The sequence below is a fragment of the Chelonia mydas genome, chromosome 1, assembly GCF_015237465.2.
Source record: "Chelonia mydas isolate rCheMyd1 chromosome 1, rCheMyd1.pri.v2, whole genome shotgun sequence".
In the NCBI taxonomy this organism is placed as follows: Eukaryota; Metazoa; Chordata; order Testudines; family Cheloniidae; genus Chelonia; species Chelonia mydas.
In genome coordinates, this window is record NC_057849.1 from 40,821,787 (window position 1) to 40,847,970 (window position 26,184).

A 26,184-nucleotide genomic window follows, 5' to 3' on the forward strand; every position below is an offset into this window, starting at 1 on the left:
TAGGGATCCTTGGTGTTCTCCATCTGAGGGTGGTCCTGGTACCTAACTCCTCTGTAAGGCCCTGTGAAGGAAAGAAGCTTCCAAGCCACCCTGAAGAGCTCAAATGCAGTGAAGAGAAAACTACCTGGAGACTGGTGGACAGTCATGTTTAAAACGAGGGCAGGTATTTGTTCACAGTCTGCCTTTTCTAAAAGATGCTCACAAGACAGGCTGGGAAGTGTTAGTAGAAAAAAGGCAGCCATTTTGGAAAGCTAAACTTTCTACTCTGGTCAGGACAAGCTAGGAAATGGGGTGAGAAGCCTAGAGCCTTTATAAACAGGACTACTTTCCAGCCTTTAGTGGATCGAGCAGGAAGGCTAATCTTGTCTCAGAGCCAAATGAAACATCCAAAAATATATTACACAACTATGTATGTGTACACATACACATTAACCTGTTCCTTCTGTCACTATTTAAGGGCTTGTATCTCATTATATGTTGTTTGTATTCTGGGGTAATAAATACTTTAATTTTTATTTATCTCTGTACTTACATGACGCTGCCTTGGTAACCTTGGGCTCCTGAGATAATGTAGGCTCACTATGACACCTTTGTTAAGATTAAAAAAACAGATAAAATAATTGTAGGACAGAGATGGACAAATGTCGTGTTCGGTTTGTTAAACACTGAACCAACAAGTTGTGACTAAAGCAAGATGATTAAGATGACTGCAAGCAATACTGAGCACAATCTTAAAAAATGACAAAAGTCTTTACTTCAATTTTCTAATTTATTCTGTTTGTTGAGGAGGTCTTAAGGAGCCTATTTACTTTCACAAAGCATTTACAATTTTCAAAGCCTTTATAAACAGTCTTAAATTTCCAGTTTTGATTGAGATATGTTAATCCTATTACCAAGACAGCAAACAAAAGTACATTCATATGGATTACGGGCAGTTCATAATAGTGATGACATACAAAACAATACAGTCAAGTTTTCCTTTTTGATACCAAAATCTTGCATCTCCTAGGGATTGTGCAGGTAGTCTGTGCCTTTGTAATGCCCAGTCCCTATAAAGGAAACTTGGTAGGTACATTTTGGGTTGGACTATATTGCTGTATTACTGGTCTTCCGTTCTCCGGTTGTAAATGCTATTTCTGCAGCACATTCAGCAGGTGACCAGTACTAAAACTCAGATACCCCATATGCTAGAGAGCAGGGCCAGTCCCCACACAAGAATTCTGCTGATGTCTATTTTTGTAAACTTTAGCATTTCCTGGAATGAATATACTTTTGTATGGAAGCTAGAGGTCATAACAGTTCCACAGGCAAACCTGATTACACTAATACTGTAAAATTATTGTATCAGAAATTCGATTAATTAAATATTTAGGTTGTATAACAATTTACACATGATTCAGCCAGCATATAAACAAAAATACATGAAAACCCCAAGCTCTGACATTTATAGTAATAAAAGAACAAGTAACTTATTTAGAAAGGGCTTTTCCCAGTTTGCTTCCAGACTTCTTTTGCTCCTTTAATACTTTCTCTTTTCACACATTTCCAGTATCCTTGTACGCCTTGCTGTTGTGGTACCTGTTATCAACAATAACAACAAAGTTACATAGTTTTGTTCCATCTTTACGTATAAAATACCTTTCCTATATAATGGCTGTTCAACACACAAATGCACAGCAGCACCATAATGCTATTGCTACCACAGTTCATATGGATAATACTGAGTATCATAATTAGCACATCATTACATCCACACCAGCCAATCAGCATTCAGGATTCCTCAATATGCTGAAATCCTATTATTTTGCTGTACACCCTTTGTTTCTCAGATAGGTGGACAGCTAATCTTGATTGGCTGGTGAAGGTCTTTTTTCTCCTGGTGGAAAATTTCATTATAATTAGTATTAGGCCCAAACTGCAGTTCCAGTCTGGATTCAAAGTTTTCTGTTGATCAGGGAGTTCAGATCTGGTGTTCTGGTTCATGTTCATCTTTAACTACAAACATTTCTATAATATATATATAAAGAACTAAAATAAATGCTGAACAAGTTTACACTCTCCCAAATAAAACAAGAATACCATTGAGAGGCCAGTTTACCAAATATCTGCTCTTCCTCACATTATGGCTGTTAGAAATTCCCAGTTTCTCTTCTATACCACCAATGAGCTAATACTTATCCTATAAGAGATACTCCATTTAGAATTATAAATTCAGATTATAGACCCTAATAAGAGAAATCAATTTGCTGCATAAAATGCTGACATATCCCAGGATGTTAACCTGGGGGAAGCAATACGAAAGGGGAAGCATGCTCAGCATGACTGGTGTGCAGATACACTTACTACAAACTCAGTGGGAGCTTCTTCTTGGAGATGCCTGCTTCAGAGAGTTCCTCAGTTCATGTCCGAAAGACATTCTCAGACACTGAATTCCAGATCCTTCAGAAGCATCTGAATGTTTAGGAGCAATGTGAATGCTAGGAAACGGGGTAGTTTTTCTTCAGTACTTAGTAGTAGTAGGAATCATCAGTTTTTAATGTTTTTTCCCTATCCACTAGTTTTGCCTTCACTTCTACAAATGTTAACACAGTAGAATTAAAAATTCCCAATGTTAATATTTTTTGTGTAATTTAAAGACAGTTAAATACTTTTATTGCAGATTTTAGACAACTCTAGTTTTGTTACCCGTAAGCCTCGATACATCCTGTTCTTTAATACTCCCACAAACTCTCCATGGCTGAGGCAATTATCTCCATCTAAATCAAAGATCTTGAAGACGGTGTCCAAAACATTGTCTGAGAGCTCCTGTCCTGTTGCCACTTTTACAGCTCTCTTGAACTCAGCTAGTAAAAACATAATGTTAATGTTAATTACACAAAGTGTAATAACACATTACACAGACATGAAGAAAAACTAAACACACATAAATAGTGGGATTCTGTACTAATTTATGATGTCTTCTGGGTATCCTAACCTATGGTACTTGGGATGTGTGAACTAGTAAATTATATTAGAAGACCTCAATCCACATGCTCTTGAGCTTGCTTTGTATTTCAGTGCAATCTTCGCAGCTTGTAGTATGAGCTTTTAAAATATATTATTTCTTCTGAAGCAACAAGAACAAATGGTAATCATTAATATTTGCTGAAAATAGCTGCACGTTAAAAGAATTAACTACTTTCGGCTTACACCTGTGTATGTAGATTGCAAGCACTTACCCCACAAAGGTCTTATAAAAATACTAACATTTTATTTGGAATCAGTCTAATGCTAAATAATTCCATATTAAAATCTTTGTCTGTACGGCATTTTTTTCAAAGACACAATTCACTTCAATTGACAACCCTCTCAGCTATTTTTTTTTTTTTTTTTAACAGCCAGTAACTATCAGCCCCTAGACAGTGTGTTGACAGCACACAGGTTTATATGCTTTTTGGTCGGTTTTTGAAGAAGGCTTTAGGAACTGGTCTGCCCTTTCTTGAATGAGTGGAAGAGAGGAACGTTTAATGGAATTCGTGGAAGAAGCAGCCACCATACCATTCTGGGCCTCCATTTTCCCCTCTATCTTTTGCCATCCTCTTTTCACATTTATTATTATTATTTATGTGTATTGTGGAACTGTCTAGAGATCCCGGCCAGGGCCCAGGGCCCTACTGTGCTACAGGCTGTATACACGTCATAAAAAAAGCAAATCCTGCCCCAAATAACTTATAGTCTTAGTACATAAGAAACAACACAAAACTACAAAAAATATCTGGGGGTGGGGGAGGAAGAATGTGGAGGACTGTTAGGATATAGATATTCAGGCCTGCCTGTAAAGGCCTATACTTTAAGAATTTAGGTATATGTTTATCATCTAGCTAGTAATAGAGGTATACAAGAAAGAATCTGTGTAAGGGCCTTCTCTCACTGTGACAGTCTGAGGCCCTGTTCTTAGGCCAATGCCTTTGGCTAAGCAGCAGAGGCAGCCATAAGCTGGGAAGCGACCGGTCACATCCTCACATTCCAACCTAGTCAATCTGGGGCTGTTAGGAAGGTGATCCGATCTATCACCTCCAGAGAAAGGGAAGAGCCTAGAAGATGTAAAAGGAAATTTAGTTTGATAGTTTTCTGTCTGGTAAGAACTCACTTATCAATAGACACAGCTGGGAAACCCTTATGTCTTTATAGATGTAGTTGTGGAATCCTCACTTCTGTATTGTTTTGTCATTATAGTTCCCACTTTGCTATTGTTTATTTGCATGGTCTCTGTCTGGTTCTGTGATTGTTTCTGTCTGCTGTATAATTAATTTTGCTGGGTGTAAACTAATTAAGGTGGTGGGATATAATTGGTTAGCTAATCATGTTACAATATGTTAGGATTGGTTAGGTAAATTTCAGTAGAATGATTGGTTAAGGTATAGCTAAGAATATTACTATATAAATTAGGGGCAAACAGAAAGTAAGTTGAGGCACCTTAGAGACTAACCAATTTATTTGAGCATGAGCTTTCGTGAGCTACAGCTCACTTCATCGGATGCATGCTGTGGAAACTGCAGAAGACATTATATACACAGAGACCATGAAACAATACCATGGGAGGAGGTATTGTTTCATGGTCTCTGTGTATATAATGTCTTCTGCAGTTTCCACAGTATGCATCCGATGAAGTGAGCTGTAGCTCACGAAAGCTCATGCTCAAATAAATTGGTTAGTCTCTAAGGTGCCACAAGTACTCCTTTTCTTTTTGCGAATACAGACTAACACGGCTGTCACTCTGAAACCTGTCAGAAAGTAAGTTGGGATTCGAAAATAAGGAAAAAGGAACTTGGATTTAAGCTTGCTGGAAGTTCACCCCAATAAACATTGAATTGTTTGCACCTTCGGACTTCGGGTATTGTTGCTCTCTGTTCATGTGAGAAGGACCAGGGAAGTGGGGGAGAGAAGGAATAAGCTCTCTAACAAGGACAAGATAACACAGAAATAATTATGCTTAATACAATAACCAGCAATCACAGCACACAAACTGCCTAGCCTAGATCAAATGTTTTATAGGCATCATCGTGTTTTAAGGAGGGATTTGGAGAATAATAATGAAGAAATAGTAGTTTTATGTATTTTTATGGGGAGCTCCTTCCATTTATAGCACACTGCTCCTACTAGGAGGTGCACATACTAAAATTGAGGCCCCATCTTCACAAATGAATGCTGTTGGTAACCCTGAGATAAACCCAGCTAGTTTGAAAGCACATTAGAGGAAGGGCTACTCATGACTTAGTTCTGTGACACAAACGAGTTGGCTTAAGCAGTAACAGTAGTTCAGCCACTAACGGTTTGTCAACACAAACAGTAAGTTTATGGCAAGTTGGGGTGTTAATCTACCCTGTACTAGCATGCCACTGAGTAATTGTCCCTGTGCACCCTGCTGATGTGCTTTAACAGTTCATTAATAAAGAACAAAAAGACAGATTAACATCCATGCAAAAAGGACTGTGCCAAAAACTAAAAAAGAGTGCATTCATTAAGCACTGTAAATGTAGACAAGCCATAAGTTGCAATAAAGAGATGTTTGTCATTCTTTGTAATGATTACAACAGTATCTCCCTTCCTCAGAAATCTTAAGCTATTACCAACAGGAGAGTGGGTTTGTTTGGGGGGGGGGAGAAAGGGGAGGGGGCGGAGAAAACCTGGATTTGTGCTGGAAATGGCCCACCTTGACTATCATACACATTGTAAGGAGAGTGATCACTTTACATAAGCTATTACCAGCAGGAGAGTGGGGTGGGGGGAGAGAAAACCTTTTGTAGTGATAAACACCCATTTTTTCATGATTTGTGTGTATAAAAACAAACATCTTCTGTATTTTCCACAGTATGCATCCGATGAAGTGAGCTGTAGCTCACGAAAGCTTATGCTCAAATAAATTGGTTAGTCTCTAAGGTGCCACAAGTACTCCTTTTCTTTTTGCGAATACAGACTAACACGGCTGTTACTCTGAAACCTGTAAATATGGTGATATCACTGTCTTGATTTCTCTTTGAAGTATACAGCAAATCACCTGCAAATGGTGGAAAACAGGTAACTTCCTTATGTTAATCCGTGTAGCTAATTACTGGTGATGCTTAGGAAATAGGTCTACTTCAGAGTCTGGATGACTATTATTTACCTAAGGACTCGGAGCTGTCAAGAGAAGGCCTGGAACTGTATAAAAAAACCCTTGGGTCCTGATCCTTTTTATCTCAGATCTGCTTGGTGCTTTAGGCAGGGGAAGTTTAAGTCCTAAGACTGAGCTCTCCTGTCCCACCTGGATCACCCTTGATATGAACATTGGACTGAATCTATGGACTAATTCTAAGAACTCTTTGTAACTCCAAAGCTCACAATCTCTACAATGAAACTAATCTCAGAATGTACTCATGTCTGTGTGTATACTGATCTTTTAACCAATACTCACTCGCTTTTCTTTTTAATACATTTTAGATTAATTAATAAGAATTGGCTGTAGCGTGTATTTGGGTAAGATCTGGAATATTCATTAACTTGGGAGGTAATGTGTCCGATCCTTTGGGATTGGCAGAACTTTCATATTTAACTTGGCTGTCTGGGAGGGAGCCCAAAGGCTGGGTTACTTTTAAGGGAACTTTGTTTTGGCTTCTGGGTAACCTGTAAGATATAGAAGCTGTTTTGTGCTATCTTGGCAAACCTAAATACTGGAATATTCACCAGCTTTGGGGATTGTCTGCCCCATTCTTTGCACTTTGCCCGAACTGAGTATCCCCAGTGTGCCTCCGCTCCCCCTGCCCTGACCCCAGTCACAGAAACACTTAGGTATCACTAAATAAATTCAAACTCTTGTGGGTGATTCTGTGAATGGTATATTACAGCACACATCAGAGTTTAGAAATCCTAACAACTTGTGGTTATAAATGCTACTGTTCTTCGTGCAAGTTAAATTAATTTGTTATAGAATTTTAATACTACAGTTTTTGGAGTCCACAATGCTGTTGTTTGAGATAACTTATTCAGACAATCCCTACACAGTATACTTTCTTCCTGTTATTTAAAGGTAAATATACTAAGTTTTCTACTACTTACCCAATTTAACAGGACGATTAGCTACAGTAAACATTTGCATGGCAATAGAAAAGTCTTCTAAGCGATTTGTAAACTGGCAAAATGTCTTGAATTCGTCCAAGCTGATATTCTAGAGTACCAAATAATTCAAATTAGGTTATATAATAAATTCAGAAACAAGTAGGTCTATTTCCTTAGTGTTCTAGTATTTAGATATTACTGTGGTTATCGCCTTTAATATTTCTATTTTCTAGTTGTCAAATGATCATCATGTTTATGGATAGCAAAATTAAATCTGAAAGTTTGCAAGAACTCCTCTATTTGAAAATAGCCACATTTTTGGTATATACTTATCTAATTAAAAAAACTTGCACTTGAACTTAAAATGAGAAAGCAAAACAAAAATAATATATTCTATGTACCAACCTCTCCTGCTTGGATTCTCTCTCTCACATTTTGCCAGTAAATTTCATTGTTTTCCTCATCAGTGAAATATAATAACCATTCTGCAAAGTCCTCTTTTCTCATGAAGTTCAGACCCTTTGAAAACTGTATGAATTCCATTTCTTGCACCTCTGTTTGTAAATTTTCCATAAATCTAAATGTAAAGAAATATAGTGAAGTACATAAAATAACCATAAGTTAGTACTATTAATACTAAACTAGTTACTCAACTCCAAAAGAAAAGGAGGACTTGTGGCATCTTAGAGACTAACAAAATAAATTTGTTAGTCTCTAAGGTGCCACAAGCCCTCCTTTTCTTTTTGCGGATACAGACTAACACGGCTGCTACTCTGAAACCGTACTCAACTCAGTAGAAGAAATAGTAACATTTTAAAATCTATGTAACTACCCACCTACAAATATTACAATCTCGCTAACTGTTTAATATGTTAAAAACACAGTTTTACCTGTGCATGTAAATGTTTCAATGCCGTGTTTCAGTAATTATACCACTAGGGTGCTCTCTAAGTCTATGTACATTCATGGATGTTGCAGTCAGTGTTACACTAGTGAACACAATTACCCGGAGAAGAGAATATGCAGCAAAGTGTGTATGCATATATAAAGATTATGTGAACCTTTGATGGCCAGCCAGTAACAAGACAATTGAATGCAAAGGGACTGACCTGGTAAATATAGGTTATGGACTAATATGTGGTTTATGCAATTTAATGTTAAAAATTGAGGAATGAGAGAATTGGAAAATGGCTAAAGATACTATACCCTAACAGGTTTCAGAGTAGCAGCTGTGTTAGTCTGTATTCGCAAAAAGAAAAGGAGTACTTGTGGCACCTTAGAGACTAACAAATTTATTTGAGCATAAGCTTTCGTGAGCTACAGCTCACTTCATCGGATGCATTCCTAACATCCCTAACAGTCAAGTCACAAGATTCCTGATCATGAAAAGGTGATAGAAGAAAGAAACTTAAAACCATCAATACAGGGCAGCACAGAGGAATGGTAATTAAAGGTCTCAGAGGTTATGAGAGGCTTGGTAAATCAGGTAAATATTCATTAGAAAATGGATTAAGATGAATTATAATTGGCATAAAAACAGTGCTGAAAATATGATATCACAGCTATTTGGGAAGGTAACAAGACAAAAAACAAGAGCACAATCTGATGTAGGAAGGCGTGAACATTAAGGGATTTAGGAGATTATTTCCCCCATAAAAGATCCATGAAACAGGCTACAATTGGCAGCAATAGAAACTACAACTGTAAATATAAGTGTGGCTTTGAGGTTCCTTATTTTGGACGAGATAATCACGGTGGGGTGGGGGTATTCATTTCTGGCCTTAAAATCTAGGAATCTGGGGAGCTGTCACACACTTAATAGTAAAAAGAAAAGGAGTACTTGTGGCACCTTAGAGACTAACAAATTTATTTGAGCATAAGGTTTCGTGGGCTACAGCTCACTTCATCGGATGCATTCAGTGGAAAATACAGTGGGGAGATTTATATACATAGAGAACATGAAACTATGGGTGTTACCATACACACTGTAACCAGAGTGATCACTTAAGGTGAGCTATTACCAGCAGGAGGGGTGGGGGGAACCTTTTGTAGTGATAATCAAGGTGGGCCATTTCCAGCAGTTGACAAGAACGTCTGAGGAACGGTGGGGGGTGGGGATAAACATGGGGAAATAGTTTTACTTGGTGTAATGACCCATCCACTCCCAGTCTCTATTCAAGCCTAAGTTAATTGTATCCAGTTTGCAAATTAATTCCAATTCAGCAGTCTCTCGTTGGAGTCTGTTTTTGAAGTTTTTTTGTTGAAGTATTGCCACTTTTAGGTCTGTAATCGAGTGACCAGAGAGATTGAAGTGTTCTCCAACTGATTTTTGAATGTTATAATTCTTGATGTCTGATTTGTGTCCATTTATTCTTTTACATAGAGACTGTGCAGTTTGGCCAATGTACATGGCAGAGGGGCATTGGTGGCACATGATGGCATATATCACATTGGTAGATGTGCAGGTGAACGAGTCTCTGATATTGTGGCTGATGTGATTAGGTCCTATGATGGTGTCCCCTGAATAGGTATGTGGACACGGTTGGCAACAGGCTTTGTTGCAAAGATAAGTTCCTAGGTTAGTGGTTCTGTTGTGTGGTTGCTGGTGAGTATTTGCTTCAGGTTGGGGGGCTGTCTGTAAGCAAGGACTGGCCTGTTACCCAAGATCTGTGAGAGTGATGGGTCGTCCTTCAGGATAGGTTGTAGATCCTTGATGATGCGTTGGAGAGGTTTTAGTTGGGGGCTGAAGGTGATGGCTAGTGGCGTTCTGTTATTTTCTTTGTTGGGCCTGTTCTGTAGTAGGTGACTTCTGGGGACTCTTCTGGCTCTGTCAATCTGTTTCTTCACTTCAGCAGGTGGGTATTGTAGTTGTAAGAACGCTTGATAGAGATCTTGTAGGTGTTTGCTTCTGTCTGAGGGGTTGGAGCAAATGCGGTTGTATCGTAGAGCTTGGCTGTAGACAATGGATCGTGTGGTGTGGTGTGGATGAAAGCTGGAGGTGTGTAGGTAGGAATAGCGGTCAGTAGGTTTCCGGTATAGGGTGGTGTTTATGTGACCATCGCTTATTAGCACCGTAGTGTTCAGGAAGTGGATCTCTTGTGAGGACTGGTCCAGGCTGAGGTTGATGGTGGGATGGAAATTGTTGAAATCATGGTGGAATTCCTCAAGGTCTTCTTTTCCAGGTGTCCAGATAATGAAGATGATGTCGTCAATGTGCGCAAGTAGAGTAGGGACATTAGGGGACGAGAGCTGAGGAAGCGTTGTTCTAAGTCAGCCATAAAAATGTTGGCATGCTGTGGGGCCATGCAGGTAGCCGTAGCAGTGCCGCTGATTTGAAGGTATACATTGTCCCCAAATGTGAAATAGTTATGGGTGAGGACAAAGTCACAAAGTTCACCTGTACATCTACCAATGTGATATATGCCATCATGTGCCACCAATGCCCCTCTGCCATGTACATTGGCCAAACTGCACAGTCTCTATGTAAAAGAATAAATGGACACAAATCAGACATCAAGAATTATAACATTCAAAAATCAGTTGGAGAACACTTCAATCTCTCTGGTCACTCGATTACAGACCTAAAAGTGGCAATACTTCAACAAAAAAACTTCAAAAACAGACTCCAACAGACTCCAACGAGAGACTGCTGAATTGGAATTAATTTGCAAACTGGATACAATTAACTTAGGCTTGAATAGAGACTGGGAGTGGATGGGTCATTACACCAAGTAAAACTATTTCCCCATGTTTATCCCCACCCCCCACCGTTCCTCAGACGTTCTTGTCAACTGCTGGAAATGGCCCACCTTGATTATCACTACAAAAGGTTCCCCCCACCCCTCCTGCTGGTAATAGCTCACCTTAAGTGATCACTCTGGTTACAGTGTGTATGGTAACACCCATAGTTTCATGTTCTCTATGTATATAAATCTCCCCATTGTATTTTCCACTGAATGCATCCGATGAAGTGAGCTGTAGCTCATGAAATCTTATGCTCAAATAAATTTGTTAGTCTCTAAGGTGCCACAAGTCCTCCTTTTCTTTTTGCGAATACAGACTAACACAGCTGCTACTCTGAAACCTGACACTTAATAGTATTTCCAAATATCTTTTCTTTCCTATTTTGTTAATTGTTATTTTATTTCTGTTGCCCACATCCCTAAGTGGTTACATTTTTATTGGAAATCTAAGATAAAAAGGGCACTTATTCCCAACAGTGCCATTATGATTTGTCTCTCCCTGTGCTTTCTTCTTAATGTCCACAGGTTCTAACAAGAACTTGGTTTTATTGAGTTGCAATAACTACAGAGAGGCTGAAATAAAGTACATTTATACTAGGACAAAGTAATTACTTGGAGAATAGAGTAGCAAAGAAAGTGTCTGTATAGCAAATACTGGTAGAGACTCCTTTGCTTATCAGCGTTTGCATGGCCTCATTGTATTTGAATTCTTTCCCCTGAATCTAAGGCATTTTAGTCAGTGCAGCTATCTTTAGTTCTTTAATGAGATCACTTGGACAATTAGCAGCTTGGAGCTCTGTGTTGTCTGTAGGGGGATATGTCAAGATTGCCTTTGCAACATAAGCTCTCTCTTGTATTTTCCTCCACATAATTAGTGCTGCATAAGCAAGAGGGTGCATGAATAATGCTTCATTGCTCAGGACACGAAGGTGAAAGAAAGACAGACAATGGAATGGATTTTAAGCAGTAGGCTACAACTTCATTAACTTAACACTGGGTAGGGGTGGTATATGCCCACCCCATCTCACACATCAGTCATTTAACTGGATCCAGTGTGGAGTTAGAGGTCTCCCACCATATAAGCAATGACCTGGGGTAGACCCCAGGACTCAGCTTATTCTGAGTCCTCTAGCTCTCCCACCCGTGAGGGGGAATAGAGAGTATCCAAGTGGGGACCTCAGTCTTCGAAGACTTCAGGTCTCCCCTTCTCCCCAGAGGCACGAGATTCACCAGCAAAAATCCTGTGTCTCATTTATCTCTGGGAGCTGGCCCTTTTAGCTCTTATCTGCACTAAACACAGGCTGCAAGTTGTGACAAACTATACATTCCTATAATAGCTTTTAAAATTAGACCTCCAAAGCCTATTCTTCTTTACCCCAGCTGGGCTTCCACAATTTGCTGCGAGGAGGGCAAAAAATCTACCAGACCTCCATCAATTTTGCCCAACGGGAAAAAATTATTTTCTTATCCCAAAACACAGGCAACTAGACAGGTCCACAGTATCCTGGAAATACAGCTTGCTATCTACAACTAATGAGAGGGAGGGCAGGGCAGACAAAGGTCTCCTGCAGCCCAGGGAAAAGTTTAAATTGTTGGGGGAGCACAGGGGCCAATCAGCTCCCACTCTGCCCTCAGCTAGCCAACAGGACACAGTGAATCTGAGGAGAAGGGGGAGCCTGACATTTTCGGGCATGAGCTCCCTTCCCTCTCGCAGTGGCAGCATCCCTCCTGACGCACGGAGCTGGAGATGTGGCTGTGACCTGGGCATACAAATTTACTTTAATTGTAAGCTGAATTGGTAAAAAGAGAGTAAAGGTCTATGAATTGTTACAATAATTTGTTATATAAAACTGTATCTCAAGGGCTCTCTCCCCTCCACCTCCCTTTGGGGACAGAGCATTCTTCCTGCTGCGGGGCCAACCATCCTCCCCACCCCCCACTGAGATGGGGTGGATTATCTATTTAGATGTAAGGAATTCAGTAAGTATTGCATTTCAAGCTAGTAGGTTTGTTCTTGGCATGCTGGAGTGGGAAGATTTCATGCAGTACCAAACATTTCTCAGAGCAGCAGCTGAACAATGCAATTTAAAATTCAGATGTGATCTTTCCCCATATTTTGAGTTACCAGCATATGACTCATCACATCAGGGCATTTTTATTACCAGATGTGAGAGTTAAAAATCCTAATGAGGTTTTTTTTTATTTTTTAGTAACACTTTTTGAGAAGTATCTAGCTAGGAAGGAAATCTTGGTAGCTTGATCACATTTATATGACTAAAACACTTGATTGTGGGTGTTTTTCTATGTAACCTGCTAGTATCTGGTTGCATTTGTTCAAAATAATGATTCACAACTAAAGAGAGTTCAAATTCCCTAAACAGTGCTTAGTTTTGAGAAAACATTAGGAAGGGACAAAATGAAGTTTAGGTGAGAAATCCTAGCTCTACTGAAATCAATGGGAGCTTTGCCATTGACTTCAGTAGGGCCAGGATTTCATCATAGGAATACAGGGCAAGATTCTGACCTCAGATACTCAGTGTAAATCCAGATTAATCCACTGCAGTCAAGGAAATTACTTTTACACCACTGTAACAGAAATCAGAATCAAGGCCAGAGTTTAAAAAAATGTATAAGAGAAATCAATAATTTACAAGAGGGAAGGAGGCAGGGAGAAGGCAGGGAGAAGACAGTACTTTATTTCACCTAGCCTGTTATCCATAGTCTTCAAAATGCACATGTTTAAGAACAACAGCCAAATTTGTTATTAATTATTTGTGATATGGTAGCATCCAGAATCCCCAGTCAAAATTGGGGCTGATTTTGCAAGGTACTCGTCACCCACATAGAAAGATACAGTGCCTAAAAATCATTGGTAACTCACTTTTAAATGGAAGTGAAAGTAAAGTGTAACTAAGGGAACCTCACAGCTTCAGAGATTCACCCGCCAACCTGGGATTTTGAAATACAATGCTAGCTTTGTACTTTCCTTATGGTAAACAAAGTAGCAAAATGAAACACAAAGGAAAAATTAGGGAAAGTTTTCCTTCTTATAATTTTGTTTCTGTACTTCAGAATGTTTGTACAGCACCCTGACATTATAAGGCAGCACTGTCTAGCAGTTACAAGACTCCTGAAGTCTCATCTCCTGAAAAAGGACCAACGGATACAAAGGCTGCTGCCCGCTTAACCTAGCAACAAAGGTTGCCATGGACACATCACCTTGGTGTTCCACTCTGCACTGACTCCCCATAGAACACTGAGTCCAGTTCAGGAATTGCTAACATTCAAAGACCTCTATGCTTTATGGCAGCGTTTCCCAAACTTGTACGTCGCTCGGCCCATGCCACTTCCCGCAGCCCCCATTGGCCGGGCACAGCGAACTACGGCCAGTAGGAGCTGCGATCGGCCAAACCTGCGGACGCGGCAGGTAAACAAACCGGTCAGGCCCGCCAGGGGCTTTCCCTGAAGAAGTGGCATCCCAAGGTAGGGAAACACTGCTTTATGGGACTGGCCTGAGCTACCAGCGAGATCACCTCTCCCTTTGCAACCTTGACCATCCACAATAGCTGAGTTCTACCAGACTCATGAAACTATCAATGAGTAAAGGGAGTCTCATGAGGGCTGGACACAGAATTTTCACTTTTTCACAGGAGCTGGAGCTGCACGATTGAACTCACTCCTACTACAGGTAAGAATGATTATGGAACTCACCAGTTTCAGAGTTAAATGCAAAACTCACTTCTTTGACTAAGCTTTTCCACTACAAGTTCTCGGTACAACCACAGCCACTCACTCACACTTACAAACAACTCCCTAGAAAAAATCAAGCCATTCTTCCTACTGGTTGAGAAGGAAGGAAGGAAGGAAGGAAGAGAAATACATTGTTATAGTTTTCTCTATTATTAAATACTTGGGAGGTGCTCTGGTTCTACCATGATGAGGCCATATAAGCACCTAGACAGGGTCAGACCTGAGTTCTATTCCCATTTCTGTCACTAAGTCACTGTCACACCCTGGACACTTATTATGTAGCCTTTCTGTGTTTTGGTTTCCTTACTTGTAAAAGAAGGATAATACCTCTGCCTATAAAAAGGACTTTGAAATCCTCAGAGGAATATTCTGAACAAGTGTAAACTACCCTCATGATATAAGTACTACGATTAGCCTTTTTTGCAACTGCATCACATTGTAGAGTCATATTCAATTTGTGATCTACTATAACACCCAGATCCTTTTCTGCAGTACAGCTGGTACTACCCAGCTAGTTATGCCCCATCTTGTAGTTGTGCAATTAATTTTTCTTTTCTAAGAGTAGTACTTTACACTTATGTTTACTGAATTTTATCTTGTTGATTTCAGACCAATTCTACAATTTGTCAAGGTCATTTTGAATTCCAATCCTGGCCTCCAAAGTGCTATAGTCCCTCCCAGATTGATGTGATCCACACATTTTATAAGCATGCTCTCCACTCCTTTATCCAAGTCATTTAATGAAAATACTGAATGGTACTGGATCCAGGCCCCTGCCTGTAAACAGGGTGAAATTTCATGAAGAAAGTACAGTAGAAACCTGTTTACTAAGCTTCCATTATCCGGCTCTCTGTATTAATCGAACTGGGCAGCAGGGCTCGGGCTGACAGCCTGAGCCCTGCCACTCCTGGCGTGGACAGTCCAAGCCCCGCCCATTCTCCAGATTAGCTGATTTTTTGATTATCTGATCTGGCCATGGTCCCAATTAGATCAGATACACAGGGTTCCACCATATTCCCGCTTTTATTTTTGAGAAATCTAAAGCACACTGATTATTTTATATATAACTGGTGTGACAGGTTTTAATGTGTCTTAATAAAATCTAATCATTCCTACTTTTTCTAGGTGCCGCACTGATAGGTGAAAAGACTTTCTAGCAACAACTTGGAAAATGATAAAAGCATTTACCATCATTATTTTTTCCTTTTGACAATGATCTATGTCTGTATAGCTCATCAGTCATGTCTTGTAAAAACAGCATGGCACTTTGATCAAACAGCCAACAATAGCTTCCCGTGTGAGGTAAAATGTTGTGAGAGGCCATCAGATAGAAATCACATTTTCCTTGAACAATAGAAACCCAGAAATGATGTGCTTGATTTACTTGCAAATAAAATCATGTGAAAAGTGATATCTCCACACAGGTTAAAAAGACACTGATCCTTTTATTCACTGTTCTATGTGTTAAACAAACTTCACTGTCATGTCGCAACTTAAATGGAGTGTATATGCAGTGATAAAGAGGCACATTCCACCTCTATGAAAAATAACTGCCACTGTTGAAAAATTACCTGCATTAAACCTTACACTTATCCCACAAAGCTTAAGAGCAAGATGTGGGAGTCTGATTTTGATTACAGGCCTCTATTTGTGTGGTAGGCAAAGGTCTTTAACCTACATTTTCTGAATGTACTAGGTACATAGTTTTATCAATGTCATTCCTCATTGGGTCAATGCAGGATTTTATCTAAAACATGAGGCATTCCAGTTTACACTATATATGCAAACACAACCTTTTACTCGTGCTCTCTGTCCTTTGTTTCGTTAAGAGGGCCTACTGTATTTATAAAGAAGGAGCTGCAGACATGTTACACTTATTTTACTCATTTAGCGTTCTATTGAGTCAAGAGCTTCAAAAGAGAGAAGTTTGTTTATTTATTTGAAGACTGGTATGTGTCTGAGTCAGTGAAATAGAAACACTTTATAGTGTTAGGAGAAATGCCTTTCTCCCCTTTTTTGTTCTGGCTTTTCCTAAACCTCAACTGACTGCAACATCTGTTACTAAGTTCAGGGCTGACTGACTCCATTGCAGCTCGACATAAATCAGACTATCCATTTTATGCTGCTACTTTTTTATAAGATTATGAACTACCAATTACCTATGAAGGAAATGGAACATTAGTGAAAAGAATCTTGTTCCCTTTAGGTGTGAAAGCACATAAGTTGTTGTGATGTAAAAACTTGGTGCTCAACAGTATACATGCAAATGTGGTTTCAGCAATTAGTATCAAGTCAGGACATTTATGTTGCACAGTAATAGAGGGTTTTAACTGGTTGTTTCTTTAAAACTCAGACGTGCTGGGGGTTGCTGTTACACACGAGAAGCTATGTTGATGTTTTAAACTCTGATTATTTCTTCCAGTCACACATGCTGCTGTGTTGTCCAGTTGAGACAGGACAAGGCAAGAGATTCTGCATTAAGATCTACTTGAGCATCTTTCTGACATCACAACATGACTATGATGTTTCAGCCCATATTGGGTATCTGTAGTGGTCACAGGTGAAGTTACAAAATTGAAAGAGTCCATTACATTGTTGGCATTAACATATCAAATTATGGAGGCTCTTCACTTGACAGCCCAGGTGAGGAGTCTCCCCATTCCCCATACAAAGAAAGGACTGTTTTGGCCTTGTAACACTTGCTATGACCAGTATGTCAGTCATCACAGATTAGGGGGTGCACACACATACATACATACACAATTAGTAACAATGGCACATCATAGCAATAAGTAATGGAGTCTCTAGTTAAATAATTACAATCCTTATTTTGTGCTAGTGCTTTATAAACAGAATGATTGACCTATATTATTCTTACAGCTTTTTTCATTAATTTCTGGCTTTCAGTATAAGAATGGTAAAGAGATTCTTTGGGACATAAGAGAATAAAATATTTTGCACATTGAAAGAAACAAAGCCACACATTTCAGAGAGTAATGCTTCACAATATTCCATTGCCGTTTCAAATGGATATGGTGTTCTTTGCTTCCTGTCCTAAAATTGTATACTGTGGTGAGTCACTGTTAGGCAGCTGCATGGTTTCACTGCAAGAACATTTCAATTGGTGACATGATTCCTGTATCTGTAAAGTTTGTAAAGCTCCTTCTAATTCTTTGGGACAAAACATACTATTTAAATGTACTATTTAAATTATTCTGGAGAGTAGGGAGAGCTACTGTGGCAGTGGAAGGCAAAATTTCTCAGGGCTTGTCTACAAAGCACTAGCAAAGTGCACTGGAGGGGGTGATTTGGAAAGTAGTGGATCATGTTATGCTCTAATTGTCTATGTAGATACTGCTGGTGTGCTCTAAAAAGTACCTAGTTTGTGTTAATATAGCCCTTGAAACAGAATGCGAACTAGGTACCTTTTAGAGCGTGCCTACAAGGTTTACACAGGGCAATTAGAGTGCAGCTTCTTAGTGTGCTTTACAAATCATGCTTTGCTGCGCTGCATAGAAAAGCCCTCATTTTTCTTCAGATTGATGTGCATTGGCTGATATGAGTTTTACCAAACAGGAACAAACTCATCATTACTCGAACTTGGAACTTATAAGAATGACTACTAGCAATGAATGACAACTAGTATTTGTACACTACCTGTAAAACTCAGAATAGCAAAGCTTCTCCTTTCCTGCTCTTCCAAAGAAGTGCACCAACAATGTTGTATTAACAGCAGAGTCTTCCAATTCTGGTTCCTACAAACAAAAAATAAACTTGTATAATTAATTACTAACAATTCAACACAAAATTGGTAATGCATATTTGAATGAGGGTTTCCCAGATGTCACTTGTAATTTAGTTATTGTTCTTGCAGACAGTATATAAAGAATTCCAAAGCAAAGCTGAATGTTTCTCTGCCAAGTTGAACTCTGACCTCGGTGTTCAATGTTCTGCTCCTGATATCAAGTATAGTAGCTAAACACTGATCAACCAGCAAACACAATTTTCCTCTTCATTGGTAAAAAGATTATCAAAGAAATAATTTGGAGATAATTATGGTTTACCCAAGAAACAGAAATCATCTCCCTCTGATTTTATTCCCTATTACTGACAATACCGTAATTTGCAAAATTTTTAAATCTAAATACTGTAATGCTTTTCAGACTCAAAATCTTATCACCTTCCTGTTACAAGTTTCTTTCCCCTATTCACAACCATATGTTGCTTAGAACATGCAGCATCTACCTGAACTTGGCAAAGTAACCTGGCAATATTTACTCAAAATAAAATTATGGTCCACAGTATGTCAAAGAGACATACTGTGATTCAAGTGCAAATTTCCCATTAAAAGAACCATTTGGGATAGGAAACAACAGCTGTCTTTGAAAAAAAAAAAAGATTGTTTTCCAGTTTTATACATGTTTTGAATTAAACACTGTAATTTTCATGAAACCAGATAGCATGTTAATATTCACTTTAATGTTTTAGCACAACATACTTTTCGATATCATTTGATAAAATTGCTGGTTAGCTATTCAGCAAGCTTCATTTTTAGGTTAATATTATTGTCTTTCAAATCAGTTTCACATTCAGATAAAAACAATTTTCAGCTAATTCATCTGGACTGGTTTGGGAACCTTCAGCTCCAGCAAGATGCTAGATTTGTAACAAACTCATAAATTAGTCAAACACACACATAAAAAAAGTAGAATACAAACATTTACATTTATGCATTCAATCATCATGTATGTTTTTATATTGTTACAAGGCTGTTTGTTAATCTCAAATTTCTCAAACTAACATCTTATTCTTTTACTGTATAATTTTTTTTCTTCTTCTGAAAAAAAAAAAAAAGTTCTACAGAAAACAAAGAACACACTTCAGCTCAACTACCGCATCTTCATAAAGCCTAAAACCACACAATGTGCTGGATTTCTATGTTTTATTCTTCTTTCACCACTAGCATATTGGCTTTTCTTTGAACACAACAAAACACTAAGCAACATGAAGAGAGATTTTTTTGGAAGTCCACAGGGATTTCAACAGAACTATTCTTATGACATCTAAATAGCCTCTGTGTCTTTTATCCTGCTGAAGAGGTAAGATGAAAGACAAGAGTCTATTCATGAGATTTAATACTAATGGTTATTTAGCTTTCAGCATCATCAATAACAAGTCCCATTAGTCCACTGTGTGTTTCATGCTTACTGCATATGTGACACAAAGTATTTTACAGTTAAAGAGGTAACATTCCTTGTTTCTATTCTAAGCCACATTTCATAAAATGCCAGTAATATGAGCTAAGTATGAGCTAACTTAAAAACAATCTTTTCAGGACTCATGCAATTTCACTGAATTTTATCATTTGACTGCAGGTAGACAATATAAGTAGTCCCAAGGTCTGTGCTTCAGAAGTTTAAATGCTTAGGCTTCATGTATGATGACTGATGTATAAAACAGTCATATATGCTTATTTGAAAGTCAAAAGCAAAACTTTTTGTTGTCATGTCAGCATCCATGGCTTTTCAAGAAGAAACAAAGGAGGATCAGCCCAGAGTGTCTATTTCTAATTAGTTTTGTACTTTCAATTTACATATTAAAGATGGATTTAAAAAGTACATAATAGATTTCCTGAAATCATTTATTTTTAAAATTTAACTTAAAACTAAGTAACAACATAATGCTTTCAATAGTCCACATTTATCTATATGCCTGTGAAGTCAAAATCTCTTGTGTTGCTCTGAAAACTACGGCTGAAAAGCAAGTGTTTATAATAACCTTTTAAAGACTAAATCTACAACAGAAAAGGCACGTTGTTCCTCTACTCAGATTTCTCCTTATAAGCTAGAAGACGACATATAAACAATACCTATCTCATCTTATCTAAGATGACAAAGCCTATCCCTGGATTTATAATAAATATGCACCTACTTGTTTGCTACTCTCTTTATCAGTTGAAATTCCAAGCTGGAATTGGCACATGTCCAAGCACTATGCTAGTGAGAGTTAAGTGTGTTTAAAAACTACAGAATAGTACTTTTCTTGAAAGCAGAATGTGTGATAGGAAACCTGAAAGACAACAGCTTAAGGGTAAAGTTTCAAAAAACTTCTTTTGCCAAGGTTAATGCTATTAAATTAAGGTACATTGTTAGTACATAATTCTTTTTGGTCCACAAAATCATTAGCTGCCTTTCCTGCTAATCTCCACATAGTGTATAAACTAATACCCCCATGACAATTCTTTGTTAAAAGGTATGAGAAATGTATTAATATTTCCAACCCCTCACTCTTCTAGGTCAGGTGGAAACATAATTTAGATTTTGAAACTTTCTCCCTCAGCTTTGGGAATGAATGGTGACCTAATATAGTATCCAAACACAGCATTGAATAATAATCTTTAGAAACAGACTCCCCCAAGAATTAAGTTTAGCTACAGTGCTGATCTGCACCAAGTAAGGTATATGTGTTTTTCCAATCTATTGAAATTAAGGTAGTGTTAATGGAAATATACAGTACAGAAACACAGTATGTACTATAAACATAAGAGCCTATATTTCTACTGCAATTTTATTATATGGAAATAAAAGGATTAAGTTACTTTAAAGTAACTTAAGCTCCTAAATCACTTAGATTCTTTTGAAAATTTTACTCCAAATCGTGAAACTAGTCCTTTTCTATCAAGAACCATTTATGGCTCAGACAAAACAATTTTTTTCCTTATTAAATCATGGAATTTGTTTAAAAATTATATGAATGGAGGACCTGATGCTGCAAACACTCAAGAATGTGTGTAACTTTACTCATGGGAGCAGTCCCAATGAACTCAATGTTTGCAGGACTGGGGCCTTAAGTATCAGTCTATTGGCAAATATTAGCTAGAGTTGAAACAGGTATTAGGCAGTGGAAGCTGTTCAAAGAGGTGATATGAATTTTGGGGAGACAGTCTCTATTTTCAGAACAAAAATAAGTGAAGAAAAGAGAAAAAATGATTTTCATAAATTCATTCATAAGAGATAAAACTATTCTATTCTATATCATTGTATCTGAGCACCTTCCAATAGTGCATTAAGCTACACGACTAACATCTGTCACATATTGTTTGTTCTCTCATCCTCTCCCTAGGGGGAGAAGTATATGCAGTGCTTTGTTTTGTTTTGGTAGTTTTTTTAAATATACATGTTGCTATGCATTTATATTAGAGAAGGCAGGGTCAAAGAAACGTGCCTTGCACATGGAGCAGAAAGTGGTGAGGTTCGTGATGGTCCCTGGTTCCTGCAGGAGTTCATTCCACAGTCTTGGAACAGCCCCCAAGAAAGTTCTATCTCCCATGCAGACGAGCTTTACCCTTATTGTAGAGGGTTCCATTGTGCCAGAGGGTCACAGTTGTTGACCACAGTCTTCATCCTGGAGCTTTAGATGATCTTTTAGATATGGTGGACCCATGCAGCACCTTGAAGATAAGGACTGAGGACACTGAATTTGATTTGATATTCTATGGAAGGCAATGTACAAAGCAGACGACAAGTGTGATGTGCTCACAGTAGCCAATGTTGCTGAGAGGAAATGCTGGAGTGTTCTGTATTAATCGGTGTTTCCGAAGTGCTGAAGCCTTCATGCCCAGGCATATTGCAGTGCTGTAGTCCAGTTGAGAGGTGAAAAAAGCAAATCATCATCTCTCTTCAGAACAAAGGATGGAAAAAGAGTTTTACAAGTGAAGAAGTTATGAATAGAAAGAGTGCTTGACACATGATCAAAATGGACATCAGTGGAAAATGCATGTGGCCAGGTCTGAGAGTAAGTTGTTTATAGTTGCATCAAATTTCAGTTTAAGAGTTTAAAATCTCCTGTTTTTAAGAGATCAATAGCGGTGTCCCTAAGAACCAGTTAAATGTTTTATAAATGACACAAGTGAGATACTTCATATGGAAACAAGCTCATTATAGAATTCAGAACCATATGCCTAATTTGTCATTTGGAAACAACTGTCAACGTAGATAATATGCTGTTTTATCTTGCCTAATATGAAACTTTACTTTATAAACAAATGCAAAATATTCTACACTATTAATCACTCCTTGCTAATGGTAATTAAAATTCATTTTGTACCATTATACTTACTTTAGCCTTTTTGAAAAAATACACTTTATTAATTAAAAGTATTTGAATAGTTTAAGAAACTGGTTTGACTATGTTCCAGTCTTTGAAACAATGTGATCATTCTTTATGGTGGTTTTTTTGGGTCAAAGTCCCCTTTATTATTAAATTGTACCTGTATTATTGGTGAAAATCAACACCTCCTCAATATGTCACAGTGGTTTTTCCATTTTGATACTGTTTAGGACAACATACACTGCTGTAAGTTAGCTAGGAAATACACTAGCTAGGGAACAATTATAAGCAATACCACTCCCCATGCTGCAGTGCTGGAGATGATCACCAGCTGCAGTCACAAAACGAAACAAACAATATCCCCTCAACCAGGTTTTAACATTGTAAAATAAGGGGCAACATGGGGGTTTTACATCATCTTCATGAGCACCTGGCATTGTCCAGGATGTTGGAGACACGATACTGGATGAGAGGAACCACAGATCTCTAGTCTAGGGATAGGGAAAAAAAGCATTTCTCAATCTAAATACATGGCGAAACCCTATATATGTCAAACTAAAGGTATTTTAAATTTAAAATTTTAATTTTTCTCAAAACAAACTTTTTAATCTGAATTGGCATTTGGAGCAATCTACTGGCAGCAACCATCTCAACAGAATGTGTGACTTCATATAAGACATGAGATGGCTGTGAACTCCTTGAGGCGGCAAGGAGTTTGTTCTGTTTGTACAGTGCCTAATACAATGGGGTCCTAGTCCAGGACTAGGACTCCTAAGGGCTATAGTAATACAAATAAATAACAATAATACTGTCTGGGAGCTCTGCAGGACAGACAGACAGTCACCAACAGGTTTTAATACTCATGTCACAATTACAGCTGTCTCTATGGTGAGTCCCGTATGGGGAGGGGAAGGAAAGCCAGGTGGGACAGGCAGTTAGTGCTGGTGGCAGCGAGGCTAGATGGACGGAAGAGACAGCATGTGTGGATGTGGCCCACCTGCCAAATCTATGTACGCCTCTACCCCGATATAACGTGGGTTCGCATACAACGTGATAAAGCTCCGACATGCTGCTCTGAGCAGTGTGTTAGGGGTGCCGGGCCGGGGCCGAGGGGTTGGATAAGGGGCAGAGCGTCTTGGGGGTGACCAGGGGCTCCCCCCCGGGTCTGGGAGGCAGGAGCTGTGGGGGAGCACTTTTGGGGGCCCCACAGTCCCAGAGTGGCCCAGGGGATTAGCGGGGGGCTAGGAGCAGCCCGCTCCGCTTCCTTCGCCCCGGCCCCAGCCATGTCGCTTAGGGGATTAGGCTTGGGGGAAGGGATCCCCCCCGCACTTACCGGCAGTGGCGGAAGTGGAGCAGCCCAGCCCCAGACCGCTCCACTCCGCCAGCTCCCAGCCGCGGCGCTCCGCTTCCCGCCGCCAGTGAGTGCGGGACCTTTCCCCAACGCCCCCCCTACCCCCAGCGACATGTCTGGGGCCGGGGCAAGGAAAGCGGAGGAGGCTGGGGCCGTGTCGCTCCACTTCCCACCACAGGTGAGTACAGGGGGCGTCCTTTCCCCAACCTCCCTGCACTCACTGGCAGTGGGAAGCGGAGCGCTGCGGCTGGGAGGTGTCAGAGTGGAGTGGGCTGGGGCTGCGTTGCTCTACTTCCCACCGCTGCCGGTGAGTGCCTGTCAGGGAGCGGGGGCTGTGGATTGGGGTCGGGGCAGTCAGGGGACAGGGAGGTTGGGTGGGGTCCTGGGGGTGATTAGGGACAGGGGTCTCTGGAGTGGGCGGTCAGGGAACAAGGAATGGGGGGGCCAAAGCAAGTTCGATATAACGTGGTCTCACCTATAACGCGGTGAGATTTTTTGTCTCCTGAGGACAACGTTATATCGGGGTAGAGGTGTACTTGCCCATGTATGTACTGGCTACACCATTTCCAAGATGTATCCAATCCTGGTAGACCAGGGCGCTCCCCACAGCATCTGTCCTGGCATTAGTCGTGTATAGGCATAACTTTAGGATCTTTCTACTCCCCATCCTCAGAGTGGTTAAGGCTCTTAGAAGTTCTAACTGAGCATTTAACACAAGATAAAATCCTGGGATTGTTGGTCTTTGTAAGAAAGTAATCTCATATGCAAATCATAATAGCGTTGAGAAACTATGTACTTATTTTTCTCCACTGAAACTACTGTAGTAATCCTTTGGCTCTAAAGGGACACCATCAACTTTAAAAAAAATCATACTTCTGACAACTCATCTTTTATCTACTATATTTAAAAATAACACCAATGATTACAACAACATTAAGATATTAGCGAAAATTTTTTGTACTTTGTTTACTTTGACAGGACTTTGTGTAGAGTCAGTTTTGTTTTTTATTCTGTTAGTTATTGAGTTTCCAGGGTTAGTGTGGTTTTTTTACACAGAAATAGGAAAGAAAAATAATTTTTTTTAAACAACAAGAAAATAGGACTATAAAACCACAAAAATTGGCAGAGGGATTTGTATGACCTGATGCTATTTTTAACTTGTATTTTTAAAACTGACTAGAATTCCCGATGAAAGTGACCCTTTAAAAAATTACATTATATTTTGTAGGTAATATTACTTCATAGATTTTTCTAATGAGTGTACTTTGAGGAAACAATCTGGAGTACGGTTTAAAGCACAGTTAAGATATTTAGTGCTGGTCTACACTACTGCTTAAATTGATGTAACTTATGTCGCTCACGGGTGTGAAAAAGACACACCCCTGAATGATGTAAGTTACATTAACCTAAGCATTGTCCACACCAGCGCTATGTTGGTGGGAGACGCTATCCCGCCAACATAGCTTCTACCTCTCGTGGACGTGGAATAATTATGCTGACGAGAGAGTGCTCTCCTGTCGTATAGCGTGTCTTCACCAGATGTGCAGCGGTGGCACAGTTGCACCAATGCAATGTAGCACTTGAGTGTAGACTTGCCCTTAGTCACAACTCTTAAATTAGTTCCTAGAGAGCTGAGGTGTTCACAGCTAAATGTGACCAATTGCATCATAAAGGTCCCTTGAAATCTTATGCTGTAACTGCGATGGGGCAAAGAAAAGAATTTTTGCTTCCACCTAGTACTGTATTGGCTAAACCTCAATCCACTATTTTTATGAACAGTGGACAGTCTGGTTAATCTGAGCTGTCTTCATTTGGTGGTTGATGAAATTTCCCAAAACAGATGGGAACTGTATGTTACTTTTGAGAAAGTAAAGCAGATTTATCTGCTTCTATGGTAGCAGAGCAATATCTTGATGGGGCAAACACCAGGTCTTCATGCTTAATGAAATACTAGAGGTGTTAGGAATACTTTGTACCACAATCCTGTCTTCCTGTTTGTTGAAGGCCAGTGAGGAAGAACTGGTTCTGTAGTTGGTAGAAACTATCAGTGTCTTGCAGATTGCTGGCTTTCATAAGGAAGCTCCTCTTTACCATCTTGCTGGACGATGACAATCTAGCCAGCTGTCACCTTAGTATCTAATCTTCCATTTTTGGCTA

At 39.3% G+C, this 26,184-nt stretch overlaps 1 protein-coding gene across 8 annotated transcripts in view; it reads right to left on the reverse strand.

The window, feature by feature from the left end:
• Nucleotides 1–755: 755 nt before the first annotated feature.
• MICU2 (mitochondrial calcium uptake 2) overlaps nt 756–26,184 on the reverse strand; it is a 253,633-nt gene continuing 228,204 nt past the window's right edge. For all 8 annotated transcript variants that reach the window (XM_007059116.4, XM_043530681.1, XM_043530686.1 and 5 more), the window contains 5 exons: nt 18,225–18,322; nt 7,480–7,651; nt 7,075–7,183; nt 2,686–2,843; nt 756–1,578 (listed from right to left, as the gene is read on the reverse strand). In XM_007059116.4, the coding sequence (XP_007059178.2) occupies nt 1,474–1,578; nt 2,686–2,843; nt 7,075–7,183; nt 7,480–7,651; nt 18,225–18,322 (642 nt within the window). In that variant the 3' untranslated portion in view covers nt 756–1,473. The remainder of the gene's footprint in view (nt 1,579–2,685; nt 2,844–7,074; nt 7,184–7,479; nt 7,652–18,224; nt 18,323–26,184) is intronic.